The sequence below is a fragment of the Heptranchias perlo genome, chromosome 2 (assembly GCF_035084215.1).
Source record: "Heptranchias perlo isolate sHepPer1 chromosome 2, sHepPer1.hap1, whole genome shotgun sequence".
Taxonomy (NCBI): domain Eukaryota; kingdom Metazoa; phylum Chordata; class Chondrichthyes; order Hexanchiformes; family Hexanchidae; genus Heptranchias; species Heptranchias perlo.
Genome location: NC_090326.1, coordinates 155,462,637 through 155,486,266, shown reverse-complemented (window position 1 = coordinate 155,486,266; position 23,630 = coordinate 155,462,637). Strand labels below are relative to the sequence as shown.

General features: G+C 44.0%; 1 protein-coding gene across 4 annotated transcripts in view; it reads right to left on the bottom strand.

The window, feature by feature from the left end:
• Positions 1-4,198: 4,198 nt before the first annotated feature.
• xylb (xylulokinase homolog (H. influenzae)) overlaps positions 4,199-23,630 on the bottom strand; it is a 204,801-nt gene continuing 185,369 nt past the window's right edge. For all 4 annotated transcript variants that reach the window (XR_010957849.1, XM_067967913.1, XM_067967897.1 and 1 more), the window contains one exon: positions 4,199-6,527. Coding sequence is in view for 3 of the 4 variants with exons in the window: in XM_067967913.1 (XP_067824014.1) it covers positions 6,465-6,527 (63 nt within the window). In the remaining variant the exon portion in view is untranslated. The remainder of the gene's footprint in view (positions 6,528-23,630) is intronic.

Sequence of the window (23,630 nt, the reverse complement as noted above, 5' to 3'; positions counted from 1 at the left end):
AACTTTCCCAACATTGACTGGGACAGCCATAGCATTAGGGGCTTGGATGGAGAGAAATTTGTTGAGTGTATTCAGGAGGAATTTCTCATTCAGTATGTGGATGGCCCGACTAGAGAGGGGGCAAAACTTGACCTCCTCTTGGGAGATAAGGAAGGGCAGGTGACAGAAGTGTTAGTGAGGGATCACTTTGGGACAGGTGATCATAATTCCATTAGTTTTAAGATAGCTATGGAGAATGATAGGTCTGGCCCAAAAGTTAAAATTTTAAATTGGGGAAAGGTCAATTTTGATGGTATTAGACAGGAACTTTCAGAAGTTGATTGGGAGAGTCTGTTGGCAGGCAAAGGGACGTCTGGTAAGTGGGAGGCTTTCAAAAGTGTGTTAACCAGGGTTCAGGGTAAGCACATTCCTTATAAAGTGAAGGGCAAGGCTGGTAGAAGTAGGGAACCTTGGATGACTCGGGAGATTGAGGCCCTAGTCAAAAAGAAGGAGGCATATGACATGCATAGGCAGCTGGGATCAAGTGGATCCCTTGAAGAGTATAGAGATTGCCGGAGTAGAGTTAAGAGAGAAATCAGGAGGGCAAAAAGGGGACATGAGATTGCTTTGGCAGATAAGGCAAAGGAGAATCCAAAGAGCTTCTACAAATACATAAAGGGCAAAAGAGTAACTAGGGAGAGAGTAGGGCCTCTTAAGGATCAACAAGGTCATCTATGTGCGGAACCACAAGAGATGGGTGAGATCCTAAATGAATATTTCACATCGGTATTTACGGTTGAGAAAGGCATGGATGTTAGGGAACTTGGGGAAATAAATAGTGATGTCTTGAGGAGTGTACATATTACAGAGAGGGAGGTGCTGGAAGTCTTAATGCGCATCAAGGTAGATAAATCTCCGGGACCTGATGAAATGTATCCCAGGACGTTATGGGAGGTTAGGGAGGAAATTGCGGGTCCCCTAGCAGAGATATTTGAATCATCCACCGCTACAGGTGAGGTGCCTGAAGATTGGAGGGTAGCAAATGTTGTGCCTTTGTTTAAGAAGGGCGGCAGGGAAAAGCCTGGGAACTACAGACCGGTGAGCCTGACATCTGTAGTGGGTAAGTTGTTAGAGGGTATTCTGAGAGACAGGATCCACAGGCATTTGGAGAGGCAGGGACTGATTAGGAACAGTCAGCATGGTTTTGTGAGAGGAAAATCACGTCTCACGAATTTGATTGAGTTTTTTGAAGGGGTAACCAAGAAGATCGATGAGGGCTGTGCAGTAGACGTGGTCTACATGGACTTTAGCAAAGCCTTTGACAAGGTACCGCATGGTAGGTTGTTGCATAAGGTTAAATCTCACGGGATCCAAGGTGAGGTAGCCAATTGGATACAAAATTGGATTGACGACAGAAGACAGAGGGTGGTTGTAGAGGGTTGTTTTTCAAACTAGAGGCCTGTGACCAGCGGTGTGCATCAGGGATTGGTGCTGGGTCCGCTGGTATTTGTTATTTATATATTAATGATTTGGATGAGAATTTAGGAGGCATGGTTAGTAAGTTTGCAGATAACACCAAGATTGGTGGCATTGTGGACAGTGAAGGTGGTTATCTAGGATTGCAACGGGATCTTGATAAATTGGGCCAGTGGGCCGATGAATGGCAGATGGAGTTTAATTTAAATAAATGTGAGGTGATGCATATTGGTAGATCGAATCGGGCCAGGACCTACTCCGTTAATGGTAGGGCGTTGGGGAGAGTTATTGAGCAAAGAGATCTAGGAGTACAGGTTCATAGCTCCTTGAAAGTGGAGTCACAGGTGGATAGGGTGGTGAAGAAGGCATTCAGCATGCTTGGTTTCATTGGTCAGAACATTGAATACAGGAGTTGGGATGTCTTGTTGAAGTTGTACAAGACATTAGTAAGGCCACACTTGGAATACTGTGTACAGTTCTGGTCACCCTATTATAGAAAGGATATTATTAAACTAGAAAGAGTGCAGAAAAGATTTACTAGGATGCTACCGGGACTTGATGGTTTGACTTATAGGGAGAGGTTGGATAGACTGAGACTTTTTTCCCTGGAGAGTAGGAGGTTTAGGGGTGATCTTATAGAAGTCTATAAAATAATGAGGGGCATAGATAAGGTAGTCAAAATCTTTTCCCAAAGGTAGGGGAGTCTATAACGAGGGGACATAGATTTAAGGTGAGAGGGGAGAGATACAAAAGGGTCCAGAGGGGCAATTTTTTCACTCAAAGGGTGGTATCTGGAACGAGCTGCCAGAGGCAGTAGTAGAGGCGGGTACAATTTTGTCTTTTAAAAAGCATTTGGACAGTTACATGGGTAAGATGGGTATAGAGGGATATGGGCCAAGTGCAGGCAATTGGGACTAGCTTAGTGGTATAAACTGGGCGACGTGGACATGTTGGGCCGAAGGGCCTGTTTCCATGTTGTAAACTTCTATGATTCTATGATTATTTGCACCACAGCGATAATTGTGCCAATCATTTGTGATGGAGAGGATATAGGGTCAGAAGCTCAGCTCGGGGATGATAGCCAGATGGCTAAACCAGCTGCGCACCAGATATGCTCAAGTTTGCGCCTCTTGATTAAGCGAAGATGGGCGCCATAATGGGGGAAAAGACTGGGATGGGAGAGCGTAAAGATTTGCTGTGGACAAGGGCATCAAAGATGGACATGAGGGAGTGGATAAGTAGATTGATGGCTGCAGGAATATTGTGGCAAATGGAGGGCTAAATGCTGGACAGTTGAGACTTAGTAAGTGCAGTTGTAAATAATTTGGGGTAAGTGTTTTTTTCAGGTACGGACACAGAAGGAAGTACAGTTAGAAGGGGGTACGGGGACATGGGTGGAAAGGGACACAAGGAAGTGGTCAGAGATGGCCCGGTCCATGGTAGAGACAATGGGAGTAGAGAGACCACTGCAGATGGCAAGTCGAGGGAGTATGGATAGGAGAGTTTATATGGAGAACATGTCAGTGAGGGGGAAAGGACAGCTGAAATCACTTATGAAGTTGTGGAGTTGCTCAATGCCGAGGCTGAAGGAGGGGGGAATGGAGGGAAGATATCTTGGTGAGAAACTTGGCATGGGGTCGGGTGGGGGGGGGGGCGGGCAGTAGACAATGAGGATTTTATAGGAGAGGTGGAAGGGGTAGAGCAAAGTAAGGTGCTCGAAAGAGCTGGAAGTACCAGAGGGAAATGGGGAGAGATCAAGGTATGATTTAATATAACTTTAAGAAATATTTCAGTGGCTGTGCAGCGCTTTGGGTTGTCCTGAGGTCGTGAAAGGCGCTATAGAAATGCAAGTGTTCTCTTTCTTTGTAGCGTCAATCACTTTCCATTGTTATGTAATTGTCCACTGCTATTGTGATGTCAAGACCTACTCTGTAGTAAAGCATAATGCTTTTGTGACATGATTGATTGCTACTTTAATGGTAACAGCCAATCAAACTGCTATTGTGATGCCACTTGCCACAGCCCACGCCCACTCTGCACCGCTGGATTAATGAATGACGTCTGGCACTTCCAGGAACAGGCCCTTGCAATAACAACAATGCTAAGTGGTGCTCCAGCAGTAAATGATTTCATGAATACGAGATCACTGGTTAGGCCGCAGCTAGAATATTGTGTCCAATTCTAGGCACCGCACTTTGGAAAAGACGTCAAGGCCTTCGGAGAGGATGCAGCGGGGGTTTTACTAGAATGGTAACAGGGATGAGGAGTTTCAGTTATCTGAGAGACTGGAGAAGCTGGGATTGTTCTCCCAGTAACTTTCAAAAGGGAATTTATCTCTACATAAAAAGGAAAAATTTGCAGGGCTATGGGGAAAAAGCAAGGGAGAGGGGCTAATTGGTAGCTCTTTCAGTCACGATGGGCCGAATGGCCTCCTTATGTGCTGTATGATTCTATGAATATTAACCACAAAACAATAATCGCAACTCGATATAGAAAAAAGAGTAGTTAGTGATGCTACCATTTAAAATGTACAGCTGCCCAATCTAGATTTCGGTACCTTGTGCATACCAAGGTACTGTTCATTTTAACTGTAGATTCTTCATTGCAAAGGACTGTGGTGTTCTCATGTCTGTGGAAACTCCAGCAATGTATAGGAAACTGATTATTTGAAAAACAGATTTGTTTACCAAAGAAACTTAATCTTTGGCCGCAGCTGCTCAGTAAAATATGGAATAATCAGGTGTTTAGTTACAGTTATGATTTACTTTATTGTTGAAAGAATTAGAAGAGAACAATAATTATAGTGTACCGTATACTGAGTGATTAAAAGAGCATTGTATTTGTGAAAAGTAGTGTGGCAAACCGCTATTTGTTTATAAATGTGACATCACAAAACATTAAAACACACCACTGTGTCATTTGTACATGATGTCCTGGCTGGCAGAACATGATGAAATGATGCCCAGCTATTCTCTCTCCCTCCTAAACGTACTAAGGTCTAAAACATCTTTTTGTGAAGGCTAGTGTATCTTTAGTTTTGGACACATACGAACAAATTGTAGATTTAAAAAAAAATGTATGAATTATTAATGGTATTGCTTTAAAAAAAATTCTTAGAAATCATGAATAAATAGTAAATTAATTACATTATATCCTGCTGAGTGCAGTGGAAAAAATGATACCTCCTCTGATCGTGAATGGAATTCATTTATCTCCTCCATTGATAAAGCTGCCTCCAAGAAGCTAATTTCCTCTGCTTTACCAAATAATTCTCCCTCTCAACAACTTTTTAAACTTTCTACAAAATCCACATCCATTCAAGATTTGAACACTGCTCCCAAATCTAAAGAGGTTCTCCAAACACTTCTCTCAAATTCCTGAACAAGATATATGGAAAAGCTTGTTATCTGATAAGTGATCCTGTTGCACCTCCAGCATCCAACCTCTCTCTGGCTCCCTTTTAACCTATCCCTTCCCTCTATTTTATCAGTCTGATTATGATCGGAGCTGTTCTGATCTTTCCTCTCCTGTTCCCATCCCAGCTCCTCTTCCTCCTCCTTTGCATTATCACTGTGTTGAAATCAAGACTCATCAAAGTCTTCTCACTCTGACTTATTTGTTCCCCAGGACCACAAGACTGGAAATCCTTACCTTTTTCCTACAATCCTCCAGGATTTTAAAACCTAAACTTAGCATCACTTAATCACTATGCCCCCCCCCCCAAATCCATAGGGGTTCTGCCAGCCTCCTGCTATAACTTCCAACAGTAGATCGGAAAATGGCAGGGACCTGGTTACACCGGGTTTCCAGGATTTTTCCCTAACCCTAACCCACTTGCCTGGCTCAGTTCGATCCCGGTGTATCTCACTTGGCATACTTAAGATACACCAGGTTCCAACAGAGCGAAAGTGGACCTCGCCAAGGGGTCCAGACCAGGAGACTGGCCTGAACCCCCAAAAAGACATTACATTTTTAAAAATATCTTGATTTTACCCCTTACGCAAGGGGAGAAGAAAGTCATGGCCCGGGTTTTGGGGGGGGGGGGGGTGGGAGGTTCTGGGCAGGACCTTCAATTTCTGGCTGCATGGGCAGTGGGTGCTGGAAAAACAGCCACAGCGGTGTTTATGCCCACCTGCCCTATGCACGGACCCGTTGTGAACTCCTGCCGCTGACCCTGACATACCTCCACTCTGGATTGATGACAGCTGTCCCCCATGGTCCCTTTTGTAATGGGAACATCTAAAAATTCCTGTGCTACAAAATAGACCAATCCCTTTGGGGGGAGGGGGGTTGTCCAAGCCACATCCCTGGCTTGAAACTCCCACGGTCAGACCCACCCACCCCCATTGCGCCACTCAGCGGCCTGGCATGACTGGATTCACCAGGCCTCTGGAAGGGTACTCCTGGCCCCTGCTCCCTCCTCAGTCAATGGTCTTGTTTGTGGCGGAGGAGAAACTCCGTCCCCCACCACTTCAGATGAAAACTCCAGGGGCATTTGGGTCCCAACCTGATTTGCTGCTCTGTCTCAATAGCCACTTGTGATAAAGCAGGCCAGGTTCTAATGACCTGTGTGAAAAGAATTATGCTAATTATCTCCCTTCATTATTCTGGTAATAATCCTGAGATTATGCTACCTTGTTACCAAGTCAAATTCCAATCTGCACACCCATGTGTGGGGGGTGTGATTTTGAAGCTGAAATGACAAGATGTATGAAACACTACGCTCAAATGAGTCAATCCTGGCACTGACCTGTGCGCTAATTAGTTACACCAGTCTCAACTATATGTAACAGTTGGATTTCTTTACTGTTTATCATAACGCCATACTTCTACACTTGGTACAGAAAAATACAGGGAAATGATCAAGAAAATGCAGGGAAAAATAGACGATATACAGAAAATGTCTGTGTGATCTGAGAATGCTGGGGTTGGATTCTCTTTTAACTATAATGAAACACAGTCACGTCAATCAAATGGTGCAGGTTTCACACAGATCAATTCTTCATTGTTCAGCAGTTCTTCCGCACCAACTTTTCTAGCTCCATATATCGGGCCAGAATTGGTCCATATACCTAGAGGAAAAACAATGAGAAAAAAAAGGTATGATCCAGTACACTTTTCACAACATCACTTTCACTGGATTGCTGTCAGTAATAACATGCATATTAGATTTCACACGAGAACTCAATCAGAGCAAGACAGCAGCACTATCTTAATTTGGTGCCAGATGCCGGACTCTTCACTCTATAAAGCCTAAGTTCACCCAACACTGGATGGTCAAGCGTTTAAAGTCAAGGGAATACAAGCCAAGTTTATGAATCCTGTCCGAATAATTTAACCCTTTAAATCCTGGTATCTGATAAGAGTTTTTTTCATGAGGTAACAGAGAGGGTAGTTGAGGGCAATGCGGTTGATGTGGTGTATATGGACTTTCAAAAGGCGTTTGATAAAGTGCCGCACGGTAGGCTTATCAAGATTGCGGCCCATGCAATAAAGGGGGCAGTAGCAACATGGATACAGAATTGGCTAAGTGACAGGAAACAGAGAGTAGTGGTGAACGGCTGTTTTTCAGACTGGAGGGAGGTATACAGTGGTGTTCCCCAGGGGTCAGTGCTGGGACCACTGCTTTTCTTGATATATATTAATGACTTGGATTTGGGTGTACAGGGCACAATTTCAAAATTTGCAGATGACACAAAACTTGGAACAGTGAGGAGAAAAGTGATAGATTTCAAGAGGATATAGACAGGCTATTGGCATGGGCAGACACGTGGCATAAGAAATTTAATGCAGAAAATGCGAAGTGATACATTTCGGTAGGAAGAACGAGGAGAGGCAATATAAACCAGAGGGCACAACTCTAAAAGGGGTACAGGTACAGAAACAGAGGGATCTGGAGGTATATGTGCACAAATCGTTGAAGGTGGCAGGGCAGGTTGAGAAAGTGGTTTATAACAGCAAACAGGATCCTGGGCTTTATAAATAGAGGTATAGAGTACAAAAGTATGGAAGTCATGATGAACCTTTATAAAACACTGGTTCAGCCACAACTGGAGTATTGTGTCCAGTTCCGGGCACTGCACTTCGGAAAGATGTGAAGGCCTTAGAAAGGGTGCAGAAGAGATTTACTAGAATGATTCCAGGGATGAGGGACTTTAGTTACGTGAATAGACTGGAGAAGCTAGGATTGTTTTCCTTGAACAGAGAAGGTTGAGAGGAGATTTAATAGAGATATTCAAAATCACGAAGGGTCTAGACAGAGTAGAGAGAAACTAGTCCCATTGGCGGAAGGGTCAAGAACCAGAGGACATAGATTTAAGGTGATTGGAAAAACAACCAAAGTACACATGAGGAAATGCTTTTTTTACACAGCGAGTGGTTAGGATCTGGAATGTGCTGCCAGAGTGGGTGGTGGAGGCAGATTCAATCATGGCCTTCAAAAGGGAACTGGATAAGTACTTGAAAGGAAAAAAATTCCAGGTCTACAGGCATAGGGTGGGGGAGTGGAACTAGCTGGATTGCTCTTACATAGAGTCGGCGCGGACTCGATGGGCCAAATGGCCTCCCTCCATGCTGTAACCTTTCTATGATTCTATGATTATGCCGTTGAATGTCAAGGGGAAGTGGTTAGACTCTCTCTTGTTGGAGATGGTGAATATATCGTGGAAGAGTTTTGTCAGCCCGTATCTGAGCCTTTTCAGCATTCATTTAAAAAAAGACACCGTATACCTCTTTAAAATCTATGCATACTTGTCAAATTAATTTGAAGCTATTGTAGCACAACAATGCCTGGTGATTACATTGTTCTGTGACTATATATGTGGTAATTTTCAAGGAACCCGACACACTCCAGACGAAGGATGAAGCCTCCGAAAGCTTGTGATTTTCAAATAAAACTGTTGGACTATAACCTGGTTTTGTAAGATTCCTTACATTTGTCCACCCCCAGTCCATCACCGGCATCTCCACATCATAGACCTAAAAAGACCAGGGTCCATCTAGTTCGCCTTCTATCATCCTGGTAGTCGCACGATACAACAATAATGGATTCGTTGACTAATCGTGCCAATCAATCTCTATCAATTAGTCTAGGACAGACCCAGATATGAGGTAAGGAAAACATCCAGTGGCGAAAGGTTTTGGAAACCATGGTCCTAAGTCTCCTGGTCCTCCCAAGTATGCTACACTTACCATATGTCATGTATTCTTATAAGTAATTTGAGACATAAGAATTAGAAGCAGGAGTAGGCCATATGGCCCCTCGAGCCTGCTCCACCATTCAATTAGATTATGGCTGATCTTCGACCTCAACTCCACTTTCCTGCCAGATCCCCATATCCCTTGATTCTCCTAGAGTCCAAAAATCTATCCACCTCAGCCTTGAATATACTCAACGACTCAGCATCCACAGCCCTCCGGGGTAGAGAATTCCAAAGATTCACAACCCTCTTCGTGCAGAAATTCCTCCTCATCTCAGTATTGAATGGCCAACCCCATATCCTGCGACTGTGCCCCCTAGTTCTAGATGCTCTAGCCAGGGGAAATAATCTCTCAGCATCTACCCTGTCAAGCGCCCTCAGAATCTTATATGTTTCAATGAGATCACCTCTCGTTCTTCTAAACTCCAGAGTATAGGCCCATTCTACTCAACCTCTCTTCATAGAACAACCATCTCGTCCCAGGAATTAATCTAATAAACCGCCTCCAAGGCAAGTATATCCTTCCTTAGATAAGGAGACCAAAACTGTACTCAGTACTCCAGATGAGGTCTCACTAAAGCACTGTACAACAGTAGTAAGACTTCCCTACTCTTATACTCAAACCCCCTTGCAAAAAAGGCCAACATGCCATTTGCTTTCCTAATTGCCTGCTGTACATGCATACTAACCTTTTGTGTTTCTTGTACAAGGACACCCAAGTCTCTCTGAACACCAACATTTAATAGTTTCTCAAGTTTAAAAAATATTCTGTTTTTCTATTCTTCCTACCAAAGTGAATAACTTCTCATTTTCCCACATTATTTTTTAAAAATTCGTTCATGGGATGTGGGCATCGCTGGCGAGGCCAACATTTATTGCCCATCCTTAATTGCCCTCGAGAAGGTGGTGGTGAGCCGCCTTCTTGAACCGCTGCAGTCCATGTGGTGAAGGTTCTCCCACAGTGCTGTTAGGAAGAGAGTTCCAGGATTTTGACCCAGCGACGATGAAGGAACAGTGATATATTTCCAAGTCAGGATGGTGTGACTTGGAGGGGAACGTGCAGGTGGTGCTGTTCCCATGTGCCTGCTGCTCTTGTCCTTCTAGGTGTTGAGGTCACGGGTTTGGGAGGTGCTGTCGAAGAAGCCTTGGCGAGTTGCTGCAGTGCATCCTGTGGATGGTACACACTGCAGCCACAGTGTGCCGGTGGTGAAGGGAGTGAATGTTTAGGGTGGTGGATGGGGTGCCAATCAAGCGGGCTGCTTTGTCCTGGATTGTGTCGAGCTTCTTAAGTGTTGTTGGAGCTGCACTCATCCAGGCAAGTGGAGACTATCCCATCACACTCCTGACTTGTGCCATGTAGATGATGGAAAGGCTTTGGGGAGTCAGGAGGTGAGTCACTCGCCGCAGAATACCCAGCCTCTGACCTGCTCCTGTAGCCACAGTATTTATATGGCTGGTCCAGTTAAGTTTCTGGTCAATGGTGACCCCCAGGATGTTGATGGTGGGGGATTTGGTGATGGTAATGCCGTTGAACGTAAAGGGGAGGTGGTTAGACTCTCTCTTGTTGGAGATGGTCATTGCCTGGCAAGAATGTTACTTGCCACTTATGAGCTCAAGCCTGGATGATGTCCAGGTCTTGCTGCATGCGGGCACGGACTGCTTCATTATTCATGGGGTTGCGAATGGAACTGAACACTGTGCAATCATCAGCGAACATCCCCAATTCTGACCTTATGATGGAGGGAAGGACATTGATGAAGCAGCTGAAGATGGTTGGGCCTAGGACACTGCCCTGAGGAACTCCTGCAGCAATGTCCTGGGGCTGAGATGATTGGCCTCCAACAACCACCACCATCTTCCTTTGTGCTAGGTATGACTCGAGCCACTGGAGAGTTTTCCCCTTGATTCCCATTGACTTCAAATTTACTAGGGTTCCTTGGTGCCACACTCGGTCAAATGCTGCCTTGATGTCAAGGGCAGTCACTCTCATCACCTCTGGAATTCAGCTCTTTTGTCCATGTTTGGACCAAGGCTGTAATGAGGTCTGGAGGCAGATGGATCATCCACTCGGCCCTTCTGGCTGAAGATGGTTGCAAACGCTTCAGCCTTGTCTTTTGCACTCACGTGCTGGACTCCGCCATCATTGAGGATGGGGATGTTTACAGAGCCTCCTCCTCCCGTTAGTTGTTTCACTGTCCACCACCATTCATGACTGGATGTGGCAGGACTGCAGAGCTTTGATTTGATCCGTTGGTTGTGGAATCGCTTAGCTCTGTCTATAGCATGTTGCTTCCGCTGTTTAGCATGCATGTAGTCCTGAGTTGTAGCTTCACCAGGTTGGCACCTCATTTCTAGGTACGCCTGGTGCTGCTCCTGGCATGCTCTTCTACACTCCTCATTGAACCAGGGTTGATCCCCTGGCTTGTTGGTAATGGTAGAGTGAGGACTATGTCGGGCCATGAGATTACAGATTGTGCTGGAATACAATTCTGCTGCTGCTGATGGCCCACAGCGCCTCATGGATGCCCAGTTTTGAGTTGCGGGATCTGTTCTGAATCTACCCCATTCAGCCACACAACACGTTGGATGATGTCCTCAGTGCAAAGACGGGACTTCATCTCCACGAGGACTGTGTGGTGGTCACTCCTACCACTACTGTCAAGGACAGATGCATCTGCAACAGGTAGATTGGTGAGGACAAGGTCAAATAAGTTTTTCCCTCGTGTTGGTTCGCTCACCACCTGCCGCAGGTCCAGTCTGGCAACTATGTCCTTCAGGACTCGGCCAGCTCGGTCAGTAGTGGTGCTACCGAGCCACTCTTGGTGATAGATATTGAAGTCCCTCACCCAGAGTACATTCTGTGCCCTTGCTACCCTCAGTACTTCCTCCAAGTGGTGCTCAACGTGGAGGAGGTCTGATTCATCAGGTGAGGGAGGACGGTAGGTGGTAATCAGCAGGAGGTTTCCTTGCCCATGTCCGACCTGATGCCATGAGATTTCATGGGGTCCGGAGTCAATGTTGAGGACTCCCAGGGCCACTCCCTCCTGACTGTATATTACTGTACCGCCACCTCTGGTGGGTCTGTCCTGCCTGTGGGACAGGACATACCCAAGGATGGTAATGGAAGAGTCTGGGACATTGGCTGAAAGGTCTGATTCTGTGAGTATGGCTATGTCAGGCTGTTGCTTGACTGGTCTGTGGGACAGCTCTCCCAATTTTGGCACAAATCCCCAGATGTTCGTGAGGAGAACTTTGCAGGGTCGAATGGGCTTGGTTTGCCTTTGTCATGTCCGGTGCCTAGTGGTCCGATGCCGGGTAGTCCGTCCGGTTTTATTCTTACTATGACTTTTTGTAGCGAGATTGTACAACTGAGTGGCTTGCTTGGCCATTTCAGAGGGCAATTAAGAATCAACCACATTGCTGTGGGTCTGGAGTCACACATCAGCCAGACCAGGTAAGGACAGCAGGTTTCCTTCCCTAAAGGACATTAGTGAACCAGTTGGGTTTTTATGACAATCCAGTAGTTTCATGATACTAGTTTTTTAATTCCAGATTTTATTTAATTAATTGAATTTAAATTCCCCAGCTGCCGTGGCGGGATTTGAACTCGTGACTCCGGATTATTAATCCGGGCCTCTGGATTAAAAGTCCAGTAACATAACCACTATGCTACCGTACCCATACTCCATCTGCCACCTTCTTGCCCACTCACTTAGCCTATCTATATCCCTTTGTAGACTCTGTGTCCTTCTCACAGCTTACTTTCCCTCATATACTGTATCCCAAAATAATGTATTTATCCAGATCACCAAATAAAGATTGTGAAGAGCAACAGTCCCAATACCAATTGCTGCAGAATTGCTACCATTAATAACAACCTTCTGCCTATGAGTGTGCATCTAATTCCTTATCCAACCCAAGATCTGCCAGCCAATTCCTCAAGATTTTATTTTATTAAGTAGCTAGTTGTGTGGCTCCTTGTTGAAGGCTTTTTGAAAATCCAGTTGTATGATGTTAAGCAAGCTACCTACTTCCACCAACCTAGTAATTTCCTCAAAAAATCCAACCAGGTTGGTAAGATATCATCGAGTTACATCAAGTCTACAGCAGAGAAACAGGCCATTCGGCCCAACTGATCTATGCCAGCATTTACGTTCCACACAAGCCTCTTCCCTCCCTACTTCATCTAACCCTTCTATTCCTTTCTCCCTCGTGTGCTTATCTAGCTTCCCTTTAAATGCATCTATGCTATTTGCCTTAACTACTCCTTGTGGTAGCACGTTCTACATTCTTAACACTCTTTGGGTAACAAAGTTTCTCCTGAATTCCCTATTGGATTTATTAGTGGCTATGTGATATTTGATGACCTCTAGTTTTGGACTCCCCCACAAATGAAAACATTTTCTCTATGCCTACCCTATCAAACCCTTTCATTATCTTAAAGATCTCTATCAGGTTACTCCCAGCCTTCTATTTTCTAGAGAAAAAAGCCCCAGCCTGTTTAGTCTTTCCTGATAAGTATATTCTCTCAGTTCTGGTATCATCTTTGTGCATCTTTTTTGCACCCTCTTCAATGCCACTATATTCTTTTTATAATATGGAAACCAGAATTGTGCACAGTACTCCAAATGTGGTCCAACCAAGGTTCTGTACAAGTTTAACATAACTTCTCTGCTTTTCAATTCTATCCCTCTGGAAATGAACTCCAGTGCTTGGTTTGCCTTTTTTATTGCCTTATTAACCCAAGTTGCTACTTTTAGTGATTTGTAAATCTGTACCCCATTCCAAAAGCCATGCTGAGAGTCTCTAAAAGCCCCTTCTCTGTGCAGGTGGTTATGCAGAATATCCCTAATAATCCTTTCCAGCAACTTGCCTACAACCAAAGTCAAGCTAATGGGCCAATACTTTCCAAGTACTGACTAGTTCCCTTTTTTGAATACTGGCACCACATGGGCCTCCCTCCAGTCCAGGGGAAGAATCCCAGACTGTGAGCTCTTAAATATATGAGCAAGAGCCTCACTGAGTACTGCTCCCATTTCTTTGCGTACCCAAGGGTGAATGCCATCAGGACCAGCAGCACATTCTGTTTTAAGGCCCCTTAATTCTATCCAGGGCTATGTTTGCATCCACTTTGACACTTACCTTAGAGGCAACTGTACACTGCATTTTTAGCAAACTGAACATTTGCTCCGGAGTGAAGACTGATACAAAGTGGCCATTTAAAACCTCGGCCATGTCCTGGGAGTCTACCTGAATCAGCCCTGTGCAATCCTTTAATGGTCCCACGCAGTGCTTAATGGCCCTCTGACTCCTAACATAGCCAAAAATGTTACTATTGCAACCACAGTTATCTACTATCTTCTCCAGTGACCTTATGGCTGCTCTACCAGCAGCTTTCGTGGCCTTTAGCTGAGCTTGATACCTATCCCTATTCTTGAGTTATTTTCTTTCAGTCTGTATTTTTGCTTAAGTCTGATTTGTCCTTTCACATGACCAGTTAGCCACTTTGGCTTTGTTTTAACATGTGCCCTTTTTTAAATTCTAGAGACATACATGACTCCCTTTTGCATAAAGATAGCTTTAAAGGTATTCCATTTCTCTTCTGTGTTGGTAATAACCCTGCTTAGTAGGGTTGCCCAACTGGCACAATTCAAGTCCTCTGCCAGCTTTTCAAATCCTAGCCCTCTTGAAATCCAGAACTAGCATTACATTTTCATTACATTACATTCATTCAGGATGAATCTAATAATAAAACCTGCCATGCACTCACTATGCTCTGCACTCTCTGTTATGCTCTCTCTAGAGTTTCTGGTGCAAACATTGTGTCCCATTTCGACTTGCTGTTACTCTTTCTTGTACCTTAAATGTACCCAAGTGACCCGTTGCATGCAAAACATTGACAGGTTTTAATGCCACATCTCAAGCACTGAAACACATCAGAAATTAATTGTAAAAATGTATGTCTGCTGCAACACTGACCGGTACACTAACTTTAAGGTATTTATTAACCGGCAGCTGTACGAAAGTGTCACAGTACAGAATGTTGGTGAGCCTCCAATAGACTTGTAAATACCGATTTTACAAGGCTCCATGTCACTGGCAGAGGTTCTGACACAACTGGCAGAAGTTCCAAAGTCATGGACTTGACCTCCTGTGCCCAATTTAGGCATCCTTAGCTGCATTTAGGTTAATGAGGAAAGGTTATTGACCCGAAACGTTAATTCTGTTTCTTTCTCCACAGACGCTGCCTGACTTGCTGAGTATTTCCAGCATTTTCTGTTTTTATTTTAGGTTAATAAGTTGGTTTTGCTGGGAAGACCTCTATTTTTGCATTTTTAGAGTTTTCCCCTCCACCACCACACTTCTTCATTCATATGACTGACTTTGACATGACACCTTACAAAGAGGTACAGGTAGGCAGCCCTTTGGGGATTTCAGATGCATTCTGGCTACACCCATTGCCCTCCCAGGACCTGCACATGATAATTCTTTCATTGCCACCTCTGCTTCACAGGACAGGCTACCACAGAATTGTGCCATTACTGGCCAATAATTTACACACATCTGGATCAGACAGCTGTTCCTGTAGAAGTGAAGGTTACCACAGCATGGAGATTTTGTGTTACCACATCCTTCCAAGCCACCCAGTAGACTTCTGCCACATCAGGCAGTCTACAATGCACACATGTATCAGGAAAATGCCAATGTTTGTAGGGAGTGACACCTCCATCCCTGAACGACAGGGTTCCCTTGAATGCAAAGAGCCACGATGGTACCCACATGGACATCAGCACTCTTCATGTCAATCCCATGGCCTTCATGAAGAGAAAGGGTTTGCACTCAATTAATGTTCAGGTGATACCTTACCAAAGAAACATTATCATGCACATCAGTAGCCATCATCCAGGAAGCAGCCATGATGTCTTCATTGTGTGGCAGACCACAGTGCTCTCTTTATTTGAAGAAGAAACACTAGCAGATGGCTCTTGCTGCAAGCGGTTCATCAAACCTACAGGAAACTACTGATCAGTGTGTCAGACATTCTCTCTCTGGCAAATCTGCATCTATAGCTACTGACCCCGCTGAGAAACCCCTAACAATAGGGGAGCACCTCGGGCTGAACATGTCAGCATCTGTTTGTTGGCCTTCAGCTGCCACCTCCACCTTCAAGATAATTGTGTCAAGCAGCTTAGTCAACAGGACACTGGTTGTGTGCAGTGCTTTAAATAATACCTCCCAGATCAGTGGAAGTTGCCAATTTAGGTTTGTGCCATGGTTGAGGGACCCAAAAGAAAGGTGAGCAAAATGGAGAAGTGCAGTTACCTTCATTTTCCTTAAAACCTACCTCTTTGCCCAAGCTTTTGGTCACCTGTCCTAATATCTCCTTATGTGGCTAAGTGTCAAATTTTGTTTAATATTCACTCCTGTGAAGCACCTTGTGACGTTTTACTACATTAAAGGTGTTACTTGTATCCATGTGATTTACATCAATTAGTATTAATCGTATTCAGGTGGTGAGTATCAATTGGGAACTCGCTTGTATCCATTTATAAGAGCACTGATCTAGGGGGTGGTGCGGGTGTAATGTGGATCTCTGTGAATAAAGGCATGAAAGCGACTGAAGAGTAGGTTCTAGTATTCTATCCTTCACCACCTGGCTATCCAATTTAGAATAAAAGGTGCTATATAAATGCAAGTTCTTGTTGTTGATAGCAACATACCTCTTCTTCATTTGCAGCCAGGTACAAGGCAGTTGAGCATCTAAACTGGCTTGGGCAGTGACCTCTCGCCATGCTCCATGGTATCTGTGCTTTTACTGGAGGCTAAACATCAGGCCCAAATAGAACTACCCTCTTTTGATGCACCTTCTAGAATTCCAATTCTTCAGCATCAAATTGTTTGCATATCTCCACGATGCCATGCAAACGATCAGGCAATTTTTTCTGCCACAATCACAACTTCTCCTTTTATGACAAACTGCTGCCCTTCAAGAGTCGCTCCCTTGCTGGATTTTGCAATCCCTGGTCAACTGTGAGACAAGGCTAAATCTCTGGGCAAGCTTCTCTTGTGCCTGTAGCCCGTTCAAACTAGGGACAGGGCTTATATTGTAAAACTCAGCGCTGCCTACACCACGGACGTGTATATGCACAATATTTTGACTATCATAAAAATATGCCTATGAAGTCAAGTAGATCCTACCAAAATATAATTTTACCACCCTGTTCTATAGCAGTTTCCTCCAGATGTGGTCATGTTGCTACTGAAATTGCTGGGACGTGGGTTTCTATGTAGACAATGATGGGCCTAATTTTGTTTTAGTTTTATTTTTCCAATCAGCTACAAGGGGAGGTCACAAATATTTAGTAGGAGGAATCCTCTGGTAAGCTATACTGATTGACAGAGTAGTGACATGATGATGCGGCATTAGTTAGAAAAGCAAATTTAAAGAAAAAACCCTCATACCCCATATAAATCACACAGCTTGTCTATTCCAAACATATGTAATCAAGAGGTTGACTAATTGATGAAATATCACATCAAGAATCAGCCCAGATTTGCATGAAAGAAAGTTTCATTCGTCAGCAAAAGTCGCAAGCCAAATTAGCAAGAAAAAGTCGTGCCACATTTATCAGTGTCTGATCCTCAGTGACACATATTCTCACTGTCCAACCTGTAGGAAAACTAATGATTAGTGTGTGAGGCTGTCTGAGTCTGATGAGTGATTCATTCTCTTGCTGGCAAATGTGGAAGAAGGTTTAAGATTAATCTGTAGAACTATATGATACATAGACTCCTTTTTTTTCATCATGTCCAATAACTGGAATAGGTATTAATGAAAGATTTAACAAAACCTATGGGAAATATGAAATTACTCTGAACCTATTGCCTGGAAGGCACTGCCGGCATTACAATGAGCTGTTGCGCTAGCCAGCAGTCATTTCAGGAGTCTGGAGCAGTGCGCTTTAACCTGTTATTAACTGCAAAGTTACAGGCAGGAAGAAGTGGTTTTGTCGCTATAAGTCGATTTCATGGACTAGCCTTGCTGAGCTTGTTAGTTTTGGCATAACTGATCTTCAAGTTTTATTTCATAGAATCATAGAATCATAGAAGTTACAACATGGAAACAGGCCCTTCGGCCCAACATGTCCATGTCGCCCAGTTTATACCACTAAGCTAGTCCCAATTGCCTGCACTTGGCCCATATCCCTCTATACCCATCTTACCCATGTAACTGTCCAAATGCTTTTTAAAAGACAAAATTGTACCCGCCTCTACTACTGCCTCTGGCAGCTCGTTCCAGACACTCACCACCCTTTGAGTGAAAAAATTGCCCCTCTGGACCCTTTTGCATCTCTCCCCTCTCACCTTAAATCTGTGCCCCCTCGTTATAGACTCCCCTACCTTTGGGAAAAGATTTTGACTATCGACCTTATCTATGCCCCTCATTATTTTATAGACTTCTATAAGATCACCCATTAACCTCCTACTCTCCAGGGAAAAAAGTCCCAGTCTGTCTAACCTCTCCCTGTAAGTCAAACCATCAAGTCCCGGTAGCATCCTAGTAAATCTTTTCTGCACTCTTTCTAGTTTAATAATATCCTTTCTATAATAGGGTGACCAGAACTGTACACAGTACTCCAAGTGTGGCCTCACCAATGCCCTGTACAACTTCAACAAGACATCCCAACTCCTGCATTCAATGTTCTGACCAATGAAACCAAGCATGCTGAATGCCTTCTTCACCACCCTATCCACCTGTGACTCCACTTTCAAGGAGCTATGAATCTGTACTCCCAGATCTCTTTGTTCTATAACTCTCCCCAACGCCCTACCATTAACGGAGTAGGTCCTGGCCCGATTCGATCTACCAAAATGCATCACCTCACATTTATCTAATTTAAACTCCATCTGCCATTCATCGGCCCACTGGCCCAATTTATCAAGATCCCGTTGCAATCCTAGATAACCTTCTTCACTGTCCACAATGCCACCAATCTTGGTGTCATCTGCAAACTTACTAACCATGCCTCCTAAATTCTCATCCAAATCATTAATATAAATAACAAATAACAGCGGACCCAGCACCGATCCCTGAGGCACACCGCTGGACACAGGCATCCAGTTTGAAAAACAACCCTCTACAACCACCCTCTGTCTTCTGTCGTCAAGCCAATTTTGTATCCAATTGGCTACCTCACCTTGGATCCCATGAGATTTAACCTTATGTAACAACCTACCATGCGGTACCTTGTCAAATGCTTTGCTGAAGTCCATGTAGACCACGTCTACTGCACAGCCCTCATCTATCTTCTTGGTTACCCCTTCAAAAAACTCAATCAAATTCGTGAGACATGATTTTCCTCTCACAAAACCATGCTGACTGTTCCTAATTAGTCCCTGCCTCTCCAAATGCCTGTAGATCCTGTCCCTCAGAATACCCTCTAACAACTTACCCACTACAGATGTCAGGCTCACTGGTCTGTAGTTCCCAGGCTTTTCCCTGCCGCCCTTCTTAAACAAAGGCACAACATTTGCTACCCTCCAATCTTCAGGCACCTCACCTGTAGCGGTGGATGATTCAAATATCTCTGCTAGGGGACCCGCAATTTCCTCCCTAACCTCCCATAACATCCTGGGATACATTTCATCAGGTCCCGGAGATTTATCTACCTTGATGCGCGTTAAGACTTCCAGCACCTCCCTCTCTGTAATATGTACACTCCTCAAGACATCACTATTTATTTCCCCAAGTTCCCTAACATCCATGCCTTTCTCAACCGTAAATACCGATGTGAAATATTCATTCAGGATCTCACCCATCTCTTGTGGTTCCGCACATAGATGACCTTGTTGATCCTTAAGAGGCCCTACTCTCTCCCTAGTTACCCTTTTGCCCTTTATGTATTTGTAGAAGCTCTTTGGATTCACCTTTGCCTGATCTGCCAAAGCAATCTCATATCCCCTTTTTGCCCTCCTGATTTCTCTCTTAACTCTACTCCGGCAATCTCTATACTCTTCAAGGGATCCACTTGATCCCAGCTGCCTATGCATGTCATATGCCTCCTTCTTCTTTTTGACTAGGGCCTCAATCTCCCGAGTCATCCAAGGTTCCCTACTTCTACCAGCCTTGCCCTTCACTTTATTTGTTCTCAGAATGTGAGCAGTGCTGCCAAGGCCATGTTTATTGTCCATTCCTAGTTGTCCTGTGATTTCATTTTTAACAACACAGAGTGGCTTGCTAGGCTACTTCAGTGGACATTAAGGCATTAAGAGTCATTATGAGGAAGAAACAAAAACTGTCACAACCGAATGTAAAGTTCACCTTAATGGTTATATAAACAGCCAAATTGAAATTGTCTCTCAGCAGTTACATGGTATTCACCGAAAGTTGGCTGGTTACTGATCAAAGACAATTATGTGGTAATTATTTTTTTTAAATAATCAGCTTTGATATTAAGCCAACAAATGTCATCCAAAGGGTTCTTGTCACTTCAAATTAAGTCAGCCTTGTACTCCTGTAGCTCCAGCCCTGGCCCTGCTCATGCACCTCGTGGAGCCCTACCTTTCATGTGATGCCACAGGACCTTGCTGTGCATTCCATTTTACACAACTCATGCCATCAAACAACCTCAAATTATCAAATTGCGTTTCATCTGCCACAGCCAATTGGCTTAAAGTTGTCTTTTAACCCTTCACCACAGGGGTCCAGCGCATTAATGGCAACAAACTGGGACGGTGAGGAACAGCTGCGCTGTGACAGAAAGGCCACTGGATCACCACAATCCTGTCATCATTCACATCCTCCGCAGTCAACAGCCACCTGTGTCTGTATTTTAACTGAAGCACGACAATAACTCTACCGTCTGTTTCTTTGAACGGAGCAAACCTTGTGTCGGAGTGTTTATTTTTTCCATTTAGCCGAGAAATTAAAATGAATTAATGGAGAGAAAAAACATGACCAAGCTGGTCTGTAACTAGCAGTTCTAAACTTCTGAATTATATAGAGAAGCTTATTTTGTAATCAACTGCATCTGCATGTACAAACTGGGTGTAATTAGCATGTTTTGTTAATAAGAAAGGAAAACTGCTAGAAATCTGCAATATTTAAAACAATGCTGGAAATATACAGCATGTCTGTCAGCATCAAAGAGAAAAAAAAAACAGGATAATGATTTGAATATAGACCCTTCACCAGAACTGAAAACTGGCCCCTTAACAGGGTGAACAAAAGAAAAGACAAACATGTGTCCTAACCACACAGACAATGTTAATAATACCCATCAGGAAAGGCTGAACAGGCTGGGGCTCTTTTCTCTAGAAAAGAGGCTGAGGGGTGACCTGATAGAGGCCTTTAAAATTATGAAGGGGTTTCATAGGGTAGATGTAAAGAAAATATTTCCGCTTGTGGGGAATCCAAAACTAGGGGTCATAAATATAAAATAGTCACTAATAAATCCAATAGGGAATTCAGGAGAAACTTCTTTACCCAGAGAGTGGTTAGAATGCGGAACTTGAGGCAAATAGCACAGATGGACTTAAGGGGAATCTAGGTAAGTACATGAGGGAAAAGGGAATAGAAGGATATGCTGATAGGGTTAGATGAAATAGGGAGGGAAGTGGCTCATGTGGAGCATAAACACCGGCATAGACCAGTTGGGCTGAATGGCCTAATTCTGTGCTGTAAATCTTATGTAATTCTATGTAATGGGTTAAATGGCCTACAAACTGCTTACAAGAAAAGCAGGAAACTGGTAGATGATTAAAAAAAGCCACTTCAGTGAGGCAATAAATAAACATTAGAAGAACAAAAAGAGCATGACAATGGCTGAGGTAGTGGAAAAGCATGCGAAGGGCCCACAGTAGGAAATAAAAAAGCAAGAAAATAGAAAAAAACACACACACACGGAGAAGATTTGAAATGAAAACAGAAAATGATGCAAACATATAGTCATTACCTAAAATGAGAAAAAGAAATGGCAAATACTCTGACGCAAGCTCCCTCCTCCCCACCAGAACTATATTGTGGCAAAGGACATACACCTGACTGGAATACCTATTGCTTTCCACTCTTGTAATTTGTTGTTCAAATCTATTGAAGAACTTGCATATCTTTTAGTTTTCAACAAGGTCTTGCACCTTTAACATAGACAAATATCCCAAAGAGCTTCACAAAGACCGAATGAGACAAAAAAGAAAGACCGAGCCAAAGAAGATGATGTTAGGAGGGGTGACCAAAACATTCATCAAAAAAGTGGGTTTTAAGACAGAGTGTCTATTCACACCACTGTGTCAGCCAATGAGTTGGAGGCGGGGCAGGACTTAATGCAGGACTCGCAGCGAACAGCGTATTTAAATACCGCATTACGGCAGTCTATTTAATCAGCAAAAGAGTCTTTTTAAAAAGAGTCTCTATGAACTACAACTACGGCTTGATAGCCAAGGGGAAGTAGCAGAGGCAGTTACATACATAGAATTACATCGGATGTACAGCACAGAAACAGGTCCAGGCCGGTGTTCATGCTCCACACGAGCCTCCTCCCTCCCTACTTCACCTAACCCTATCAGCCTATCCTCTATTCCTTTCTCCCTCATGTGTTTATCTAGATTCCCCTTAAATGTATCTATGCTATTCACCTCAACTACCCCTTAAGGTAGCGAGTTCCACATTCTAACCGCTCCCTGGGTAAAGAAGTTTCTCCTGAATTCCCTATTGGATTTATTAGTGACAATCTTATATTTATAGCTCCTAGTTCTGGTCTCCCCCACAAGTGGAAACACCTTCTCTACATCTACCCTATCAAACCCTTTCATAATCAAAGACTTCTATTAGGTCACCCCCTCAGTCTTTTCTTTTCGAGAGAAAAAAAGAGCCCCAGCCTGTTCAATCTTTCCTGATAGGTATAACCTCTCTGTTCTGATATCATCCTAGTAAATCTTTTTTGCACCTTATCCAGTGCCTCTATATCCTTTTTATAATATGGAGACCAGAAGTGTTCACAGTAGTCCATGTGTGGTCTATCCTAGGTTCTATACAAGTTTAACATAACTTCTCTTGAACGGTTGGGATCAATCTTAGCGATAATAGTGTCCATGATCTTCTCGCACCTGATGGAGGTGAAGGGGGCAAGAAAGAGGAGTTTAAGGAGACGGTTGGTAGTGGAAAAAAGCCAGTTCTATTGAAGGGTCTACACCTAAAATGTTAACAGGTGCTGACTGACCTGCTGTGTATTTCAGTATTTTATGCTTTAAGAGTTTTTTTCCCTATTGAATAGGTGCTCTGGGCTTCCTAAAGCTACAGCTTGTGTTTACGAAAAATAGGGAGAAAATCTGTTTTGTAACTGGTCAAATTTGCTTGAAATTGACTCATTGGCCTCGAAATTACCCCCCCCCCCCAACAATGGGCAGGAGGGGGTCGGGGGGGGCGGGGGGGAATTTATGGTGGGTAGCATACCGTGCGTGTGTCAACACCCCACACTTCATTAACATATTTAAATCAGGCTCCCACAGTGCAATTGGGAGTCTGATTTAAATTTAACAGTTGCTGGCCGGGTTTCCCAGATCTCGGGAAACCCAGCATCAAAATGGAGGCGGGAGCTGCTGGCTCCAGAAGGTAAGTGCTTTTTATAGCACTCCTTGTGGGCCAGGAGGAGCAGAAGAGCTACCCCCGCCCCCTCATTGAAGCCTTCGGCCACCCTTCTGCCGATCATATAAACATAGAAAATAGGAGGACTAGGCCATTCGGCCCTTCGAGCCTGCTCAGCCATTCAATATGATCATGGCTGATCCTCTATCTCAATACCATATTCCCGCTCTCTCCCCATACCCCTTGATGCCTTCTGTGTCTAGAAATCTAACTCCTTCTTAAATATATTCAGTGACTTGGTCTCCACAGCCTTCTGTGGTAGAGAATTCCACAGGTTCACCATCCTCTGAGTGAAGAAATTTCTCCTCATCTCAGTCCCAAATGTCCTACCC